Consider the following 22,946-nt stretch of genomic DNA (forward strand, 5'->3'; position numbering starts at 1 on the left):
GATGACATTTTGTTGTTTATGGGTTCGAGAAGTTGGTTGACAAATGAGAAAATGGCGTGTTTGGTAGAAAAAGCCTGGTTTTTGTTAAGGATTTTATGTTTATTAAGATGATCCATGATTCTCTTGAACATAAGTTTCTCAAGAATTTTAGATGTGTGCAGTTTTGGCCATATAGGTTTTAATGGTCACGTTATCCCTTTCGACACGGCGAGACAAATTTACCTACTGCGGTCGGTCACAAGGCGCATCTGCGTGCACGCAGCGGGTCAAATACAAACAAAGCGCTCGCAGCAGACTGTTACGAGGAGGGGAAGGACCCGGTGGCACCAGGAAGCGTCGCCCCCTCCACGCGCCTATCCCCTCCACGCCCCCCTCCCCCTCCCTCCAGACCGGTAGCCGAGATACCAGCTGCTCGAGCCGCGGCGCGCGCTCTGGCCGCCAGCAGTCGCCGCGCAGCCATGTCGGGCGCAGTGCTCACGACCACGGTGTGGTACCACCAACCTGTGCAGAAGCTGCCGTCGCTCAAGAGCGTGTCCGTGTCCCGGCTGAACATCCACCACCAGGAGTCTCGGGCGTCGTCGACGGCGGCCGCCCCGACGCCGGTGTCCGCGTGCTTCCCCGTGCTGAACAGCGGCTCCGCGGTCGGCACCTCCGGCTCGAGCAGCGCCGACCACAGCCCCCAGCAGCAGCCGCGCCACGACTCGCACGGCCGGAGACTGCCGCTCACCCCAGCCGGTAAGTCAGCGTCCGTCCGTGTGCTCCGCTACAGCTGTGTGTTTGCGAGTGCTGTGACTTGGTACGGTGTCGGCTGTAGGGAGGCATCCCGCTAGTACGAAGAGAACCGGGAGTGCGTTTTCTGCCCAACATCCAGCCTGGCGAAGCATCGTTAGCGGTGGCTAGGGTGTGGTAGTGGACCCCTTGAAATCTTGGCTGTGATAAGAGACTGATCTGTAGCGTAGCCCGAGGTCTAGACTAGGATGGATGGTGGCCTGTCAACGAAAAATGAATGTGAAATGAAGGTTGTGGTAACTGATAGACCTGTTGTGTAGTCAGGCGTCTACATTTGCACCGTACGTAACATACATTGCCACATTTAACTGCCTTTTCCATTATACTACAAAAATTGTGTCTCCAAAGACACAGACATATGATCTCAACATTAATTCGCTCTGCAGAATCTGGTAGACGTGGTGATCAATAAGGAAGAAGGGAGAATTCATAGCACAAACAACAACAAAGTCATTACAGACGAGGAACTCATTCAGTCAGTTAACGGTGAGAGACGGACTCGACAATGGCCTGTTCAAACAAATTATTCCAGAGTTGCGTTGCCTTACTAGATTTTAGGGAAACTTAAATCTGAATGTTTGAAGAATGTCATATTTAAGAAACAAAGACCCCTTACTATATCAATACATGTGTGCCGAGGAAGCAGTGGAAGCTGTCTGTCACATCTATAAAACATGCAGAAGTACGTATGCTTACGGAGCAATTTTTAAGTGGAGCGAACACGTAAGACTGATCCCAAGAAAGGCAGATGCCAGACTAACATACATTGGAAGAATGCTCAGTAAGCTTAGTCCAACCACGAGGGACGTATCTTTGACCCGTGGCAGATAGGACTGATGAAGAAATAAAAAGATCCAAAGAACGGCACGTGTTGTCACAAGTTCCTTTAGCCATGGTGATACGCGTCCAACTTCAGTGGCAGACGTTGGAAGAGAGGCGTTGTGCTTTACTGTTCAAAAATCCGTGAACGTCCTTAATTAGAATCAACCAACATATTGATTCCGCTTACATTTTTCCTCACGAAAAGAACATGAAGATAAAATTCGAGCTTACAAACAGTCGTTCGAACCACGCGACTGGAACAGAAAAGGGAAGGTGGCAGTGGTACACAAAGTACCCTCATAACACACCGTAAGGTGGCCTGCGCGCTGTAGACATAGAATTAAGAAACACCAAGAGCCGCTAATGAAACAAATCCTTAATCAGTACGACTTTCAATCAAACATCATTTTTTTAAACATCAACTTGTTAGCTGTTGTTCTTACAGTGGTGTAAAAAATGTAGTAAACAACCATCCTGCGTTTTTTAATTTTATTTTGGACGTCTAATACCAAACAGGAACATATATATTTCCTTACGATGATCAGTTGTTTGAAACTCTTAGTGAATAAAGGCTTATTTCATTAGCAGCTCTAGGTGATTCTTAAAATGTCTTTCTTTAACTAAGATATGTGAGGACACCAGCAGCACAAAATAATCGGTAATGTCGAACGGGAATTTGAACGCCGCTCCTCTAGCGCCGCCACCCTCACTGATATTGTTAGAAAAAACAGCTGACAAAAGCTGGAGGTATCTGAGTTGTGACGTGAAAGCCCTTTGTTTCAAATACTGCGACGTTGTCGGGAACCAGAGGGCATGCCTCCTACTCTGTACGCTTTTGGTGTCTTTCCCTCTTTTCCAACAAAAAGAGCGGTACGCATTAACATTCATACCAGCCGCTGAGAAATGACATCACCTTTCCACCCATGTCTGAAAGACCTCAATTTCCCGCCAAGACAAAATAACTGGTTCGAGTGCTTGTAGATGTATTACCTTGTGTTCAAGAAGAAGAACGAAAAACGTGGGCATTTGCTTGGAGCTGCGGCCACGCCAGGCTTTGTTTTCTCTAGGGTGATTTCAACTGAAATTGATGTTATTTGTAATGCGTTACGTGATTACAGTTAGCAGACAGTAAACCACACAGAGTTTATTTCTCCAAATAACTCGAGTATTGATGGAACATTTGTGTTTTGGATACGAAAAATACAAATATGAAAGATGTCACAAAGGCTAGAGAAACATGATTTTAAAATTTTCCAGCTTCCCATAGACCTTTCCACGTTTCAAAAGTGCTTTGGAAATGACTTGTTACAAAATCATACACGAGAGTGTATTCACTCAGGATCTGAGCTAGGTGTGGGACTGGGGGTAACCAATGTTAGTTTCACAGTGAAGTACGACATAAATTGAGATTTAGCATTAAACACCTCTGGGCACACTTGCTAGTAGTCAATATCCATTACATGATCTAGCTTCCTTGTAACTGACGCAGAAAGACAGGAAGTGAGTTCGGTTTGTGGAAATTTTCTTTCTCCGAGGGGGTGTAGATTTGCAGTTGGGGCTCCCTTGTCTACACACTGTGTGTTATGTGGGGCTCAGTCTCTAAAGGAATTTTCAGGTGTGTAGAACCAGTCAGTAGATGGCTACAAGGTGCCATTATGATAAATAAACTCTGTTTTCAATGTTGTTACACATTGTGCATTAACACTAATTTACTTGTCTAGCAAGCATCATAGTTGCTACTCTCTGTGCATTTGTAAAATGCCTATTTCCTTAAACAAAGTTGCTGTTTACAAACTATGCACTCTCAGAAAGTGTTGATCATTTTCATACATAACTGATCCTGAGAAACATTGTTGTCAAGAATGATAGGTTCACGATGGCATAACAACAGTGGAAGGGATAGATTGCTACTCACTCCACAGAGGATGCATCAGGTTGCAGAGAGGCACAATGAAAAAGAGTATGGTACTAGCTTTTAGACAAACTCCGTCCTCAGAAGTAGAAATTTCACACACAGATGCATTACTCTAGTATAGCCATGTTGTCAGTTGTCTGAATGTGTGAGAGGCAGTGTCATCACATCCCCTAAAGAACTCAAAGCTGTGACCTCAGCAGGTGAGGCAAAGCACACCGTCTTTTTTAACGCCCAAAGTCCAGTGCTCACTGAATTTCTCGAGCACGGAAAAACTATTAAGTGTAATGTGTACTGTGAGATACTCCATAGTCTATTCAAATGCATCAAGAGCAAGCTGCCTGGCGCTGCTTGTGGAGCAGGTGATTATGCTTCATGGTAACACACATCTCCAAGGTCATACAGCATCTGGAATATCAAAGTTCAAGTGAGAGTAGCTTGAGCATCCTCACTAAAAAACCATCTCAAAGGGGAGTGTATCAACTCTCACAACAAATTGAGGGACACGGTGGAGTACTGGTTCCTGTCACAGCCATAGGAATTCTGGCAATAGCGCATACTTCAAGTCGTGAAACAGTAGAATAGTTGTGCTCAGGCCTCTATGGTGACTAATTTTAAATAAAGTATTGTGTTATATCCACAGTGTTGTTTCATGCCTTTTCTTTAGAAAACCCCTCATATATGTACAGGATGAACATTAATAAAACCAACAAACTGAAGGGACAGATTCCTGACAGGAGGTCCTATGAACATATGTCAAGAAATGCATCATTGTCATGGTAGATGGCGCTGACAAATGAAAGTTCTTCTGACCACAAGCCCCCATAGAAGACGATTGATTATGCCAATTCTGGTAAAGATTGCTTTGTTGATAGAGAGGACTGATGACAGAAATTCTGTAATTGTGATGGTCTGGTGCAAAAATCATCGACAAAATCCTTCCTGTAGAGGGAAATCTGCTGCTGATAATTGTTGTGCTTGTTGCAGGTGACAGGGATAGTAGCGGTTGTCATGCAGGATACATATAATCAGTACTGTGGCTTACAAAATGTTGGTAGACCACTTACCTGGAGATAGTACTAGGTTTTGTCTCGATATCCCATAGAAACACTCCTCCAAATCTGGTGTACACACAGTTCATCACCTCCCTGCATGTTTGTCTGTCTGAAAAATCCAAAAAGGACTTGAAATTTGGGTGACGTGATTAGTGTCTCTGAGGGTACTTGTTTTGGTGTAGCCGTGTTGCCTATTGATCATTTCCATCTGTTTGGCCATAAACAAACACCATTTCGGCCTGTCCCAGACATGAGTACCGGACCATTCTGCTGCTTACAGTATGCTGCGTCAATAACACAGCCTACAACACACAAGAAACACACGGCACATGGTCAGAGGAACTTTCATTCATCAGCACCACCTGCTGTGGCAGCAACCCTTTTCTGGATACATGTTCGTAGGACTTTCTTCCTCCATTTCCAGTCATGAATCCATCCCTGCAGTTTGTTGGTTTCATCAATGTTTGCCCTGTGTGTGGATGTGTATATATATGTGTGGTATTATGGTTATAGGTGCAGATATTGTAATCATTGGTACCATAATATGTACCAGCTTCAGTGTGTTAGTTGATTTTCCTCTGCATCTAACAGTCTTCGTCCAAACGCGTCACATAATTTATTAACTATTGTCTTTTGCATGGTTGTAGCTGCATCACTAAGTAGAATATGCCTGTCACTATAGAATTAACTGATGACTGTCCACACGTCTGTACTTCAACACCTGACCTGCTGCCCAGAACAAAATAATCACTGATGGCTTGCTCTTGCCACATGTACTTGGAGATACTAACCAAACTAAAAACATATTGCTCCTAATTAGCTTTAATTATTAGTCTACAAATGAAGTAAATGCTAATTTAATGTTATTAAGTACACAGTCCTGACTCACTAATAAAAATATCTGCACTTATGCCTCTAACGTCCTGTGTCTGTAATCTATGTGTGTGTGTGTGTGTGCGTGGGTGTGTGTGAGAGAGAGAGAGAGAGAGAGAGAGATAGAAATTTCTCGATTAAGGCCAATTTATGAAAGTCTTTCTGTGTGATGAAAATGTGATTTATAGATAGTAGGAGTATAGCTTACAGTGAGCCACTGTATTCTAAAGCAGTGGAAAGTAGAAGCATAAATAAAAACAAAATCAGAAAATTATACTAATTATAATAACCAAGAGTATAGAGAACTATACAGTTTTTGAATTTTTTACGAGAAACAGCACGTTGAAGTTTAAGTCTGCTGTGATAAGAAATGAACAAAGATGTAAAATATTCATTAATCAGTTCCTTCTTAAGATAAAAATTATGTTGGATTTTGATACTTTTCATATTAGTAGACAGAGATTTTATATAACATTGCTTCAGATATATGAGAAAGAAGCTATAACGGATAAAAGATTGTGTCATGACTTTTATCCTACGGCATATAAAGTGAGGTCCATACCATCCATTCTATAAAACAACAAAAGGTATTTACTAAGAAAAGTACAAATAAAAATATGATTGATCGTGTAAACCCTCCTACACATTTCTTAAGTTTGTACCCAAGTGAAAGTGTAAAGAGAAAGGAAATGAAAAATTTTATTTACAATATTTTCATCTTCACCAGTAAATGACTAGAGGGAAGCTGATCAAAAGATTCTGTTTTTTTTGTTGCACTCATACGGATGAAACCTGAGAAGTTTACAAATCTATTTCCTTAATTGTCATAATAACTAATCCTGTAACTTCTTCATATGTCTGAGCCATGTCTTTCAAACCAAGAAATTATTATGAGTAGAATCAATTAAAATATTTTTCTCTTGCACATTTCAGAAGCACTGAAGTACTATGGAAATCGACTGACAGACTATGAGAGAACAGAAATAGAGAAATATCCAGAGATTTGGTATTTAGGTCTTGATGCCTGCAAAATACATGGTGAAGAAGGGCCACTACAGAATGGTGGCTATGATGATGATAATGGCAGTTATAACAAAGTAAGTATCTCTGTAATTAGTTTTATTTGACTAATTTTTTGTGTTGGACGAATTTTTGTGTTGTTTTTCTTTCTTTAGATATTTAAAGATCATTGTACTGTCTTTGTTGTAGGTTCTTCATGACCATATATCATACCGATATGAAATTTTGGAAGTCATTGGTAAAGGAAGTTTTGGACAAGTTATTCGGGCACTTGACCATAAAACTAATCAGCATGTAGCAATAAAAATAATAAGGTAAGCAATTTGATAACAATGTACTGAAGGGGTATCTTTTGTAGTTTATACTAGAAAAGTAGAAACTTACAATGTAGGTTACACCAACATATTTCAAAATATGTAACTATTCCTAAGTTATTTTTATAACTAATGTTTACAATAAAACTGACACAAAAATGACCCTTGTTGTCTGGAACCGAGCGACCGCTACGGTCGCAGATTCGAATCCTGCCTCAGGCATGGATCTGTGTGATGTCCTTAGGTTAGTTAGGTTTAATTAGTTCTGTGTTCTAGGTGACTGATGACCTCAGAAGTTAAGTCGCATAGTGCTCAGAGCCATTTGAACCATTTTTTTTTTTTTTTTTTTTTTTTTTTTTTTTTTTTTTTTTTTTTTTTACCCTTGTTAATGAACATCACAGAAGATGGAAATAACCACTGTTGACATTGATCCAGTGCTGTGCTCAATTTATCAAACTGTGAGACACGCGTAGCAGCTCTGCCTGAGGGATAACAGCTATAGTGTTTACATTATTCTGCTATAGCTCTTCCAGTATGTGAGAATTACGTGAGTACACATGACCCTTCTATTTCCCTCAGAGACAAAAATTACAGGGAGAGAGATTAAGCAATGGGAGTAACCTGCAGGTTGCACTGCCTCTGCTGATTGTCGTATCCTCATCAAACACCTTATGCACTTGTGACAAGGTTGTCAAGGCTGCCGCTCCATCTTGCTGAAAATATCCATACTGTCATTCATCTCCAGTGAGCTGATCTACATATGGATTAAACAGTTTCTGGACACTTTGGTTAGCTTTAAGAGTTTGATGAAAGAATCAAGTTCCATTGGAGACACCAGACATTGCACACCAAGCACCAGTCTTTATTATGCAACGACTCTTTGAAGTACTGGTGGGATTGTTTGATGCATAATGGCGTATGTTCTGGAATTCACATATCCTGATAGGCTGAACCAGGCCTCATCTGAAGAAAACTAAGGATCCAAAACTTGTGATTCCATTTCATTCAGAAACCATTGACAGAACTCAACACACATTGAAATCGTGGTTTCCACTATTTTCTGTGATGGGAAGTTCTCCTCGTCATTAACAAGGACCAGTTTCACGTCAGTCTCTTAAATATTTTCTGGGCCAGTTTGTGTGTGTGTGTGTGTGTGTGTAAATCTTCAATTTTATGATAATGTAACTTTTTTCAAGTCTTGTAAATCTTTGTGTACTCGTTATACGAGACAAAAATGAACAGCTAATGCACGAGGAAGTTAAACAGTTTGTAAATTATCTAAAACTGATGCCCAGTCAAGGAAAAATAAGAGTCTGATCATTATTCTGCTCTGAGATCCTGCCAGATGAGAAAGCAGGCTGACAAACATGCTCATGGGGAACTCAGCCTCTGAGTATAGTGATGAGCAACACAAATTTCAGTAAATTGTTTCTCCACATTATTAACTACAGAAATATATTTAAATGGGACATTGAGTGGCTGACAGTTGTAATGAAAAAGTCTGCTAGATATTGTTTAGCTATTGGACATGTACAAGAAAATTCACACAAGTATGACACACACACACACACATGGCCACTGTTGTTTCCCAGTAATAAAGCATATTGTTGTTATTCCACACTGGATTTTCCATTGTTTGAAATGCATTTAAATGTTGTAATAGCCATGTTTCCACAGCGAATGGTTGAAACACAATAAATATCTCTTGTGTTATAGGAACAAGAAGAGATTTCATCACCAAGCACTTATAGAAGTTCGGATTCTGGACCATCTAAGGAAGAAGGATAAAGATGGAAGTCACAATGTCATTCATATGTTGGACCACTTCTATTTTCGAAACCATTTGTGTATTAGTTTTGAGCTTATGAGGTATGTCTGAGAATTCCTGTTTTATTCTGAGAATACACACAAATGAAACCATACGGAAGATACTTTTGGGCAAGCTATTACTTATTGTCATTATTCTTTCAGTTTGAATCTGTATGAGTTGATAAAACGGAACAATTATCAAGGGTTCAGCCTAAGCCTTATTAGAAGATTTGCAAATTCTCTTGTTCAGTGTCTGAGGTTACTCCACAAAGAAAATATAATTCACTGTGATCTCAAACCTGTAAGTATCAAAGCTGAGATGTAGCAAATTATGTAACAATTGTCGTGAAAGGAAATTGTTTTCTATTGCTACAAGCATTATCCATCTAACCACAATTATAATTTTCAGGAAAATGTTCTTCTCAAACAACGTGGAAGCAGTTCCATTAAAGTGATAGATTTTGGAAGCTCCTGTTATGCTCACCAACGAGTATATACATACATTCAGTCTCGTTTTTATCGTTCTCCGGAAGTCATTCTTGGATTGCAGTATGGGACAGCAATTGATATGTGGAGTCTTGGTAAGGTTAACAGCAAAAAATATTGTATTTCCTGAATTACAAGTAGGACATTGTATGTGAAATAATATTTTTATTTCTTGCTCAATGGTTTTAGATATTGCTGCACTTGAAGAACTATATAACTCTGCAGCTATAGTTCTCTTAATTATTTCAGTCCCTTGTGTACAAGTGTGTTCACTCAGTCCACTTCCATTAATAGTTGTTACCACTGTATTCAGTGGTGTTTCTTATTCAGTACTATAATTATAGTCCTTGATTGTTTTACCATTCTGTAGTAAAAACTAAGACCAGTTTCAACTCTGGGAATCACTTATGGCAGAATTGTATTCCTGTGCCCATTTCATCATTATCTTTCTTATTCTCCAACATTTCCTTTCATCACATTTAGTTAATGTCATTCAATGGCAAACCATCTTTATGTAGTAAATTACTCTTAAAGAACCATATCCAGGTTTCCATCAGTGTGAAACTTTTCATGAAATACAAAGGTGCACGAATTTTTTGTGTTTGTTTGTAGAGTTCCTTTCACAATTACACTTGTCACCTTTTCCTATGTTCTAGATATGGTCCATATGTTACCTCTCTTATAACAAGCACTTCATGTTTCTCACTTGCTTATATGAAGTTCTTCACATTTTTCAAGGTAACAGCAAAGCAATTGTGTATCCACCACTCCTTTATGTACACACATGTAAAGATTTTTTGTTTTGAATTTGCAGAGTACCTACATATATACTCCACGAGTATGTTTATGGTGCATAGCAGGTGGTGCTTCATGCTTTTATTCTTTGATAATTTCCTTGTTTCAATTTCAAGTGCATGGTAAGAGTAAGGTGAAAATGACTGGATGTGATTTTATTCACACCATTCAGTGCCTTTTTCTCACAGTGCTTACAGGAACATGTAATTAACACAGTAAAATTATTTTACTAGTAAATTTACTAAACAATGTATCATGGGAGAAAAACCACATTTCTTATACTGATTCCCTTGTACATTCTGAGTGTGCTCCTGAAACTTTACATCACCCAAACTGACTAATTAAATTGCTTACAAAATTTAAGCTTTTAAGAAAGGAGAACAAGATTTTTATTGAATTTTTATAAGTATGTGCATAGAGCATATAAATAGAAGGTAAACATAAAATTTAATGTAAATCACAGCTTGGTTTCATCTTTTTACAGGCTGTATACTTGCAGAGTTATACACTGGTTACCCACTTTTCCCTGGCGAAAATGAAGTAGAACAGCTGGCATGTGTGATGGAAGTTTTAGGTACACCACCAGAGGATGTTATTATGAATGCGTCAAGAAGGAGGTTATTTTTCGGTAGGTATATGTGCAGCAATTGGTTACTGTGTGTCGGCGAATATGAAACATTACCTAATAAAAAATGAATTTCTGTCTGGCAATACATGAAATGTAAAACTTTTTGAGACAGAAGAGGACTGTCCGTCTAACAAATTCTGAAGTGAGAGCAACTATAACAAGATTTGCATAGACTCAAAAGAAAAGAAGGGTCAAAACATGGTTGATCTCCAGCTTTTACACCTTGCAGTTAGTCTCTCCATCAAGACAAGTCCCCTCCTGCCTCTTGAGTCTCTCCATACACACCATGTGAAGCAACACCTTTTTTTTCCAATAACTAAATACTGTTATTTTACTGTTTGCTTCACCATATATGTCAGCCTGTTCCTCATACTGATAGAATTCTTAAACTATTTAATGTTAGAGATCCATTTTCTGAACCTTTTTCTTTAATTGTGTACTTGATATTTTGTTCTCTTCTTGTCTCTGTTTTGTTGCTATTAAGTAAACATCCTCAGGCATCTCATGTATTGTTTACATTATGTAAATCTGTTTCTAATACCCCATGATGTCAACCTTCCTTGTGTGGGCACGGACATTCAGCAGTCTCATGTCCTGACATTTTATGGTCGACTAAATTGAAAGTGGAAAGATTTTTTTGTTATGTGAACAAAATGTTCAGGCACAGGCATATGAAATTTGAATCTAGATATGCCAGAGAGTAATATTTTATGTACAGTCTATATGTCTAAGACAGTCCAATGTAAATACCTTGTGTCGATCTCTTTAGATACTTAGGTTTCATCCCCTGCATGTGTGGAGAGAAATGTATGGAAAAGCTGTGGGTATAGGTAGCTAGAAAACATATCATATCATAAGTAATGACAAATGTAAAGAAAGGATGGGTAAGGGAGGGTGATTCTGCTGTCAAGTTGCACGGGTAACCAATAAAACACTACCTAATGATATAAATACAAAGTTAGAGTCTGGATGAATATGTTTTCAAGACGTGTTTTTATGATCCACTCACAGCAAGTGTCAAAATGGCAGAACACTGCAGAAAAATATAGCATTTAAGTTATCTTTGCAACTTATAGACTAGGAGATAGAAGCCTTTAGAATGGAAGGTAGGGACAATAATTCTTATGATAACACAGCAAATACATTTCCTGAAAATTACCTTGCATAGGGGGTTTAGACAACACACTTGTGAGGGAAACACATACATCTGTTCACAACAAATTTCACCAAACTTTTCAGTTTAGAGGTAGGAATTGGTGACCATAAGGTTGTTATACCACCATTTATCAGTATGTTCAACAAAATGTTATGAAAATTTGAAGATATTTCTCTTTAACAAGGATAAGACGAAAATAATTGGAAAATATCTGACCAACCAGTGGCAAACATTCTGCGTTCTGAAGGGATACTGTGAAAATACAGAAGTATTGTTCACAATTGTTAAATGAGATTGCATTGTGGAAGGTAGTGAATGGTGGGAAAAACTGACTATGCTTCGATAACAGTATTAAGAAGTTACTATGAGAGCAGAGAGGGCTGCTAATATAGCTGAATCCATGCTGACAAACAAATGATTAACCAAGTCAAACAAAATATAAGAGCAATGCAAGAAGCATTCAGTGAATCGTAAATAATTGCCTACCCTGTCAAGTTGACAGACAACCCTTAACATTTTGGTCCCACATAAAGGCAATTAATAATTTAGGCTAGAATCTGAACAATTCACAAAAGTAAAGCACAAAGGAATAACAGACGTTGGTTGTGAGTGGGCTCTGATTTAAATCAGTGAGTAAGGTTGAAAATGTGTGCCACAAGAGGACTGGAACCCAGGTTTCCTGCTTACTAGGTAGTTGCACACCATCTGGTCATGCTGCGTGGAGTTCCCCAGCTGGTCTCCAGTCAGACCCAAATTCTCAACCTATCCACTACTAAAGTAGTGCCCTGCCCATTGTCCTCATTACTCGCAGCCTTTCGCTGATTCTCATGAGAGTTCAAGTGTAGTGTGCTTCAGCACTGAAGAGATCATTGGCCATCTTTGGCTTAATTTTATACAGTATATGTGGCATCTGTTCTTTTGGACTTGTCTGAAAGAACAGACACCATATCTATATAATTCATAAAAGTTTAGAACACAGACAACACTTATCTCATCATAGCTAATGTAGCTGAATTTAGTGCAGGCCTCTCGTCAGAACATAAAACACATTTTGTTAATATATTGTGTATTGAAAGTGATACGAAAAGCAATTCTAGCAATTTTAAGGAGCCAATGGCCTACACAGAAGTGAATTGACGTCACATTGTCCCATTGTGTAGCCAAAAGAGAACCAACATGGCTAGACAGTTGGTTTCATCAACTGCAGCTTATTTTCTGTCACTTCCAGCCACATTTCCTCCCTATAGGTATGAATTTCTGATGGAATAATGAGGAAACTCGTCATTGGTGGACACTACACTTTTCTATGATGTGTCCCTGAGAAGCTTCTTTTGCTGCTATGTCCACTTCTTCATTTTTCAGGATTCTGGCCCCAGAATATTAAGCATCAAACACTGAACTGAATCTGTTTTGGGCAAACAGTCATAATATCTGGGTTGTAACAATTCTTTATTGGTGTGGCAGAAAAGTCCTAGGTGTAATCTAAATAATGGAAGGAATAAAGGCAATTACTCACTGCGTACTTGGGACATCGGGTCCTCAATACGCACATGAACAATACTAAATATGTTGCTGAGATTTTGGACAAAATCTACTGTGTAGTTGGCTGGGACAGTGTAAATGTGCGGGTGTGTTGTTACAAGGGGTATTCTGCAACTCAGATGGGATTCATCTGACAGCTCAGCACTGTCCTCAGTCTTGTTTATGTACATATCGGCAGTTCAGTGTTCAACTGTATGGTGAGTAGACACCATTATTCCTGCTGTTATTTATATTCTCTATCAGTGGAGTGTTCATAATCAGGAGTGTAACTAATATCCACATTAGGTTTCTTTGTGTTCCAAGCAAATCACTTTCATAATAATCCCAAATGTGTTCTTTAATAAACACAGTCAGATACTTCCCTTCAATGACAGAAAGGACAAGGCAAATCATTGGATAACTCATGACAAGCAAAGAGAAAATTTATTAATGTCTTTGCAATAATGACTAACCAAAGACTCTAAAACAACTTATATTGGTGCTGTTTTAAAATGTATGCTTGTTACTAATGGAATAGTATGTTTCAATGAATCATGAGCAAGGCTTACATAGTAGTTAATGAAAAGTATTAACTGAGGGCGATACATGAGAGTTTTAATAAACCAAGGCTTCACATCAAATGATGTGAGAGTTCAGAAGGCAGTCAGTAGTAACAGCTAAAGACCTTTTTTGGAACAAACATTGCATGGATTATTGAGCAGCGAGAGACAGTGAACAAGATTAATGTTATTGATAGTGTTTCTTTAAAGGAACTGGAACAGTACATGGAAGAAAGAAGAATTACATAGCCTGCAAAAGAAACATAGGCACGTGCATTTCAGGAATTGACTCTGGCATCCTGAGCCAGACTGTGAAGAAATACCCTATGAATTTGTCATACCAATGAATGTTCCCTGCATAAAGGAAACGCTGCTGAAATTATCTTGGGATGTCTATGCTTCTGAGTGGGTGTTGGGCAGGGCTTCTTATAGAACAGATAAACTGGAATTTTCAAGGACTCTGATTTCAGCTTGGACAGTCACAGAGTGAAGTCAGCAAAGCTGCACATGTGAGTGTGATACAATGGCATCCTCCAACAAAGAATAATGGTAAGGTGGTAGAAGATAGCTCATCTTTACAAGATTGTCTCCTGAATTTCTTTATATGACTTCATGTGCTAGATGCAAGCACAACCAGTGTTGTGAGCACAACACAAATGCAGAGATAGTGAGTTTGCTGGATTGTCTTATCACAGTAGTAGTAAATGTGCTAAATTAAACGTATTATTTTTGTTAGTTGTAGTGGCATTTTTGACAGAGTGGTCATTTAGTAGTAGTTGCAAATTTGGATGATTAGTGGCAATAAAATGTTGCATTATTTTGTCAAAATTGTAGCTAAATAATAATTGTTCTTTTGCTACAAAAAAAGATCTAATTTTGTCAACATATGGGCTCCCGTTTAATTTCTCTTCTGTTACAAATCTTATTATTATTATTATTATTATTATTATTATTATTATTATTATTGTTTGTGTAGTTGGGTTGAAATACAAGGGTCTTTTGGCTGTAGTTGTATACTTGAGTGGATGGTGAAAATAAATTGGGATAGTATGTTGCTATGATTGTAGCAAAGTCAGAGCCTTGTAGCGGTCAAGAGATTAATTTCAGCAAAGTGTAGAATCTCTTCTGGCACATGCGCGCGCACACACACACACACACACACACACACACACACACACACACACATTGAGGGGGGAGAGAGTAAGGAACATACCCATAGGAAGTCACCATTTAAAATTTTATGTAGTTGGAACTCTTAGTTTTCTAGAACATGAAGGGAGAAGATTTTGAGAGAAAGGCAAAACAAGATTATTATCTCACTCACTGATGATGAAATCATCAGAGAAAGTGAAAATTAGGAAAAACTGTTTGAGTTTTAATAGAAGAAAATGATCCACAGTGGTCTATGCCATGTAAAGTGCCATAATAAATATTAACTGATGCACATCAAATCCATGCTCTTCCCTGATACTTGGTGAACTGTTGCTGTGGTTAGGTACATGCACCTCTGAAAGAACAGCCATTGTTGATGATCCACTGCTGTATGAACTAGTTTGAAATTAATTTGCTGACTGTGAATTCTTTGACTCCAGCTGTACTAGGTATGGATTTACTACCCATCAATGACATATGAAAATTTGTGCCAGACTGGAACTTGAACCTGGACTTCCTACTTATCAGCAGCAGTCAGCTTAACCACTTCAGCTATCCATGCACATTTCCTGGACTGACCCAAACTCCCATATGTCACAGTGGCTGTATGCTGATGTAGCAGTCCACTAAATATGACATGAGAATATAGACAATGGAACATATGGAAGTTTGCGTCAGTCTGGCAAGCATGCACAAATAGCCAAAGTGGTTAACGCAACCACTCCCGTTAAGTGGGAAGTCTGGGGTTGAGTCATAGTCTGGCATAAATTTTCATATCTCACTATTGGTTAGTATATCTATACTTAGTACAGCTGATGCCATGGAATTCTCAGTCAGAGAATTAATTTCAAAGTTTCTGTGTTTCACTTGTCTCAAACACCTGAAACATTACACCTTTAGGTCAGTGTAGTGGGCTCATGAAAACTGCCTGTTGTGAAAAATCTACATTGATAGCTGAAGTGTGTGTGTGTGTGTGTGTGTGTGTGTGTGTGTGTGTGTGTGTGGGCACACGTGTGCCGCTTTGTATTCCTTGCAGAGTATAAACCATTATCAATACCTATTCTTATTTTGCAGATTCAAAAGGCAATCCAAGATGTATTACAAACAGTAAAGGCAGGAAGAGGAAGCCTGGGTCCAAAGATCTTGCACTTGCTATCAGGTGTAATGACCCTCTGTTTGTGGATTTCATATCAAAATGTCTCCAGTAGGTACCAGTTTTTGTGTTTGTTTGTTATTATACTGATTAATATGAATGTAGTTAATTCTGCACTTGTGTTTAAAAAAAAAAAAGATTGTTCCCATATGCAGACTGTGAAAATTGATTGTAAGCTCATGTAAAGTTATTTTTATCCTTATCCATCCATTGGTTAGTGAAACGGGCATCATGATTGAAAATGTGTGATGGTAAAGCTTGTTTCAACGAATAGCTCATTTATCTGAATGACAAACATCAGTATAATTTAGTGATTTATGAAACTTCATAAGAGATTCTTACATAAGCAGCTTCTGCAACGTCTACACAGTTATTCTTTTCCTCTTGGCTGCTCTTATGTTCAGCACTGTAATGGCTGTGATAAAGTATTGAATAGCCAATTAATAAACAACATTAATATGGTTTAATATAAAGAAAAAAGTTTCTATTTATACTCTTCTGGAACTAAAAACTTGTTAAAGCTTGTTACAGTAGCACTAACTGAGATACTTTTTATGATTAACAGGTGGGATCCTAAAAAGCGAATGACACCAGATGAAGCTTTAAGACATGAGTGGCTGCAGTCATCAACCACTGTCCAAATGCACCAGCAGGAGCTGAGGCGATCACCTTCCGAGACAGTAGCTGTTCCCCACCAAACGAGAAGAGTGCCTGTCTCTGAACCAGAACCTGCTCCTGCCCCCTCCCAGCAGCAGTATTCATTATACAGACTATACAGGGGCAAGAAATGTGTCTCTAAGATCTTAGAACCTGACCGTGTGGACTCTACAAAACCAAAACCTAGTATAGGAAGCCGTATGACAGCTGACTTAGTTTCGACATTAGATCCCAGTCTTGATGACTCTGGCACATTTCTTCCACCGATACTGTGACTCACGCATTTGGACACTAGAAGTGTGAAGCCAAAGTGAGACATCTGTTAACTCTGGATATGAGGGATGGCGATGTCCACACTCTTTATGTGTTGGCGTGACTGATTAAATTGTGATACATGACATACAAATAATGTTGTTGAGATACTGTATTTTGAGACATCATGTTGTTTGTGAATAGATTTGGATAATTCTGTTCCGTGCCCTAAAAATTGTGTGAATAGACTCAGTGTTTACCATTGTTCTGACTGAATTCATTATTTGTAACACTTATTATTGTTTTCACTGCAATTGATGTGAGATCTGATTTGTTATGTACTATTTTTCTTTTAAGTGAAAAATAATTTGTACATTCCTTACTTAAATACTCACTTTTAGTAAAATGCTAATTCAGTATTTTAGTTGCCACTTGCAATTTGCTACAATAATGAACTGACTCAGTAGCTATCCTCCGTTGAAATTTATGAACATTACTACCCTAATTCTGGGTAGTTGCTTTAATGGAAAACAGTAACTATCTGAGTTATGTTTTTAAATATGTTATTACCAGTTTTTTAGCAATATCTGATAAGCTATCAGTCCATATGATCTCTCTCTTTCCACAGAAAATAATGTAATGCCTGTGCTATGCTCATTTGCAGTTAAGCCATTTGTATGTTAATAAAAATATGTGGAGTCAAACTCAGGCATCTGTGCAATCATAATTTGCAGGAAAAATGCAGTGCATGACTGAACCAATACTGCTGCACTCTTCTACGTACTTATGTTCAGTTAAGTCCTTTTGTTGAACTATATTCCTTCATGAATGTGTATAAAAATCAAACACTCTACATTCTCACGTGCTTATAAATATGTTTATGTATGTGTGTTTGAAATCTTTTGTGGATACACACATACATGAATGTGTGTGTTGTATCATGCAGGTGTAAGAGCCGAAGTGTGTATGAGCTGTATGGAGAAAAACTGCATGCTCTGTCAACATACATGGATGCAGTTGTATGGCATGCAGAAGCCAAAGGGATAATTTAATTTAATTATATGTTGTGTTTCAGTGATAGACAAGACTTCAGAGTGATCTTCTGCATGATTTGGTTGAAGAATTTTGTAATGTGTACTAACAAAGATACAATGGACACACTATTTTCATTGCAGTCTGTTAAAACTGTATTCCACAATCCTGACAAAGAAATCAAAGAGAAATGTGTGATATTCTCAGTTATAATGTAGCATGTAATGATCAGAAATAATACTGTTAGGTTTTCATCAGATGAAAGGGACTGTAAAATGCATATTCATTGTAAATAAAGTGCAGACTCATTGCTTAACAAGTTTGTTTCTGAAGTGGGTGACAAAGTGAGCTGACTTTCATTTCTAAGCTGCATCCAGAGTTTTTCATTCCATTGTTCTCATTTTAAAATTCATACTTAGACAATCAGAACAATCAAAATAAGTTCATGATGTTACATTTGTAACCAAAAACACCAAATGTGAAATATGTTTCTCTCAGACCTGTAGTGATTTATAACTGCCAGAAATAATGGTTCATCATTAATATTTACTGTTATCACTGCTGAAAAAAGCTAATTAAGCAACAACAGGTATTTTACATCCATTATTACATAAACTGAGAATGGTGTCATTCTTAGTAAAAAGTGTTCTCGGTGTGTGAAATGAAACGTTGTAATATGAACTTACACTGTAGAATGTTGAGCAGACTATGGGATCAACATTCAACTTTTGTTACTTGTTCATCATGATACACACTTAATTCTCACATTGATGAAGCACAATATCTTGGAATTGGAAAGAAATTAAATCTTATTTTTTATGCACATTTTCTTGGAATTTAAGTGAAATCATGCTTTTGCAGGTAGTATGTATAACTTTGAGTCTATCTGTTACTGCAGCTCTCGTGAGATATCCTTTCTTCAAAACATGTCAGTTGTTCATATTTCACAGAAATAAGATTTCTTTTATTCTTATATTTGCATAAAAATATGTTGACTCAAAGGAAAATACTTTCTAGATTAAAAAGTGATGTAAAGGTTTCTTTTCATTCCATAAAAAGCAAGAAGTTAGGAAATCTTTCATGTAATTATACTGCAATTTAATTTGAATTATCTAAAAATAAATAACAGAATCAATATAAGTAATTAAATAAATGTATGTTACAATGTGTGTAGAAGTACATTATTTCATGTAGCTACCCAAATGCAACAAGAAAGAACTTGCTAAAGAAAGGTAAAGATTTAGTGATGATTACAAAATTTTTAGTTGTGAAGATTCATTAACAATTTTCTCTACTGACAAAGTATTTCATTTTTATTCGATGATATGAACTCATAAGATGCAAGTCAGTTGGAGATTGCTGTATAAGCACAGATAGTAAAAGATTTTTTTGTATTAGAGAAATTACAAATGTAAGAGAGTTGTCAACAAATTAACAATGTGCATCAACCAAGAGGCTGTCTATTGATTTATCAAACATAGTTACAGACACTGTAACAGATGTCCAGTCGATCATATATACCCATCAGTCACAACAAAACTAATACTGTACACAGTCCACCACTAAAATTGCCACACCATGAATATAGCAAACTGCAGGCTTGGATATGCAAATGATTAGCTTGTCAGTGGAACTGCTCAAGGCAGGTGTAGTAATGCGATCTACATTCTATGTGCAGTGGGTACATTTTTCCTGGGATTGTTTGGTTGGTGCATGAGTGTAACTGATGTGCTCCACAAACTCCAGTGACAGGTACCATGGAGAGGCAGTGTGCATAACATTAGAACATTAGTTGATTATGAGTATATCAATTATGCCTTCTACAAGAAGGACAAATGTCAACCAGCAAGTGTCAGAATTCAACAATGGCAGGCTCATTTCCTATCAACAGCGAATTTAATTGCTCTGCAATACTGATGCTCATGTTGTTGAAATCCAATGACTCTCATATGGATATGGAATCAGGAAGGTCACATACTCAACACTGTGAACGATCTGAGCAGTCTTGCCCAAACTTGATTCAAAACTTCCTTACAGATAGGACTCAATACGTCATCGTTAATGGAATAAAGTCAATGGCTGTGAGGGTAACTGCCGGAGCACAGATCGTGACAGTACCATTACTGCTTAAAATGTATATAAATGATGTAGTAGAAAGTGTCAGAAGCTCTTTAAGACTGTTCGCACATGATGTGGTTGCCTATGAGAAAGTAGCAATGCCGGAGGCAGTATTGATTTGTGGAATGATCTACAGAGGGTTGATGAGTGAACTTTGGTAGTTGACCTTGAACATAAATAAATGTAACATGTTGCACAAACATAGGGAAAGAAATTCACAGCTGTACAACTATTAATGACAAAATGCTGGAAGTAGTAGCTACCATACAATATCAAGTGTAACTATCCAGAACAATCTTAACTGGAATGGCAACATAAAACAAAACAGTAGGCAAAGCAGATACCAGACTGAGACTCATAGGGCAGATCTTACGGAAACATAACTCATCCAGGAAAGATGTGGCTTACAAGGTGCTTGTTCAACCGATTCTTGAGTACTCTTCATCAGTCTGAAACACTTACCAGGTAGGCCTGAGAGCAGAGAGAGAGAGAGAGAGAGAGAGAGAAAGAAAATCCAATGAAGACTGGTACATTTTTCCCGGGATTGTTTAGTTGGTGCATGAGTGTAACTGATGTGCTCCACAAACTCCAATGACAGGTACCATGGAGAGGCAGTGTGCATCCTGGAGATGTTTACTATTGAAATTTTGAGAGAACTTTCCAGGAAATGTCAGGTAACATATTATTTCCTCCCATATATGTGTCACAAAATGACCACAATGAGAAAATTCAAGAAATTAGAGCTACTACAGAGGCTTAGCAACAATCATTCTCCCCATGCACCATTCTTGAATGGAACAGGGAAGTGGGGGTGGGGGAAGGGAGGGAAGGGACATTAGTGATACCAGAAGTACCATCCGACACACGCTGTTAGGTGCCCTGCAGACTACTGATGGTACATGTAGATGAACTAGCATCCAAGAGGACTGCCATATTTTATTGTGTTGCACTTTATCCATGTTCTTATTTATGGTAAAATCATGACAAGGACAAAATTAACATTGTGTATCATTGTCTTGTCCCCACAAACTTACTTATAAGTTCTACTTAGAGATTTCATAATAAGGTTTATAAAATAAAATTGGGCAACATATTGAGAAATGAAAGTATGAATAAATGTTGATAAAATCTTCTCAGGTTGAGAGCCGAGTCAATGCGTCATTCTCAGGAAATATTTCAGCAAGTTTCTTACCTGCCATCTTCAGGCAAAGTGCCAGGTTCACGTCTCATCCAGATCTTTATTGTTACTGGACCACAGGTTTCACTGCATCCTTGGTGCTGGTCAGACCAATCTGGCATAAGCAGAATCAATGCGGTGGGGTGTTTTGGGTGAAGCTGTGGGTGCAGGGTCCTGGCATCTCATCTCAGTGCGGCCTGTTTATTCCATCCGCTGCCACCAACCTGGCTCTGCCAGAGCTCTCTCATTTTATTCTTGCTAATGTTGCTGAGTTGAAAGCCACTATCCCAGTTGACCAGGTTATCATTGTCTGTATCTCCACTGCCTCTTTAATAATACAGTCCCAGAAACCTTTTGCTCTACTCAGTCACTTGGTTTGTCCGGATTGAAATGTGTGTGCTTCACTCAGGCTGTGCTCTTCTACCACAGATTTTTCCTTTTGTCTGAGGCCAACACTTCTCACTTGTCAGAGATGCACTGTGTGATGCAACGCTGCATCTGTCTGATACACTGTTTTTCACTGTTGCAAGAAATGCTCTAGTCACATGGTGTTCTTGGACACAAGTTGTCCTTCATTGAGCACAGCATATTCCTAATTTTTGCTGGAGGGTAGAAGATGGTTTTTATCTTCAGTGTAGCCATTCTTCTGGAAGGGTTTCTTCAGGTGCTGAATCTCAATAGATAAACTGTCCTTGTCACACATGTCATGAACTCTGCGTACAGGGGTAGAGAGCATGGATTTCTGTTATGCTACATGATGGCAGCTGCTGGCATTGAGATACAGGTCTGTGTGTGTTTCCTTTCAGTAGACAGCACACTGGGACACTCGGTCTACATGTTAGAAGTGTTCACCTCAGACAAGAGGAAAAATCCATGGTAGTGGAACACAGCCTCAGGAAAGAACACACATTTTAACTTGAACTAACCAAGAGACTGTAGAGTGGAGGGTTTCTGGGACTCTGTTGTTAAAGAGGCAGATCTGTGATAACCTGGTCAAACTTCACCTGAAGATGTCAAGTAAGAAACTTGCAGAAACGTTGCCGAAGAACAATCCATTGACTCGGATGTTAACCTGAGACAATTTTATCATTGAGAAAGCCTGCATTCTGAAATAGGGATAAAACAACAAACAATGTTTCAGTAGAATGGTGACTCAGATAAAATCATTTTGTGACCCAGGCCACATTGTACTATAAAATGAGAATTATAAAACTAAAACCACCTCCCCAGTCTTGCAGACTCATCATCACTATCATCACCAGCCATTTCAGATCCACTGCGGGACAGAGGACTCCCCCAGACATTACTAGAGTTCTCAGGTACATGCTTTAATATTTATTTTCATCTGCATCCATATACATACTCCACAAAGCACCATATGATACATGGCGGAAGGTACCTTGTACCACTAATAGGTGTTTCCTCTCACGTCCTTTTGCAAATAGAGTGAGGGAAAAACAACTGTCTAAAAGCCTCTGTGCAAGCCCTAATTTATTACATATAATCTTCATGGTCCATACATTAAATTGTGGCAGTAGAAACGTTCTGCAGTTGGCTGCAAATGTTGGTTCTCTAAATTTGTGTATTAGTGCCTTGCTGAAAGAGCATTGTCTTCCCCCCAATTATTGTTATCTTCCTACCTCCCTTTATGTTTCTGCACTGGTC

General features: G+C 38.4%; 1 protein-coding gene across 2 annotated transcripts in view; it reads left to right on the forward strand.

Annotated features, from left to right (window-relative positions):
- The window catches only part of LOC126268114 (dual specificity tyrosine-phosphorylation-regulated kinase 4-like), a 413,129-nt gene extending 393,974 nt beyond the window's left edge, over positions 1 to 19,155 (forward strand). For both annotated transcript variants that reach the window (XM_049973636.1, XM_049973638.1), the window contains exons 3-11: positions 510 to 735; positions 6,385 to 6,548; positions 6,661 to 6,785; positions 8,502 to 8,654; positions 8,757 to 8,895; positions 9,004 to 9,175; positions 10,360 to 10,503; positions 15,967 to 16,096; positions 16,611 to 19,155. In XM_049973636.1, coding sequence (XP_049829593.1) covers positions 510 to 735; positions 6,385 to 6,548; positions 6,661 to 6,785; positions 8,502 to 8,654; positions 8,757 to 8,895; positions 9,004 to 9,175; positions 10,360 to 10,503; positions 15,967 to 16,096; positions 16,611 to 16,977 — 1,620 coding nt within the window. In that variant the 3' untranslated portion in view covers positions 16,978 to 19,155. The remainder of the gene's footprint in view (positions 1 to 509; positions 736 to 6,384; positions 6,549 to 6,660; positions 6,786 to 8,501; positions 8,655 to 8,756; positions 8,896 to 9,003; positions 9,176 to 10,359; positions 10,504 to 15,966; positions 16,097 to 16,610) is intronic.
- Positions 19,156 to 22,946: the final 3,791 nt, after the last annotated feature.

This window comes from Schistocerca gregaria, chromosome 4 (assembly GCF_023897955.1).
Source record: "Schistocerca gregaria isolate iqSchGreg1 chromosome 4, iqSchGreg1.2, whole genome shotgun sequence".
NCBI classification, from domain to species: Eukaryota; Metazoa; Arthropoda; class Insecta; order Orthoptera; family Acrididae; genus Schistocerca; species Schistocerca gregaria.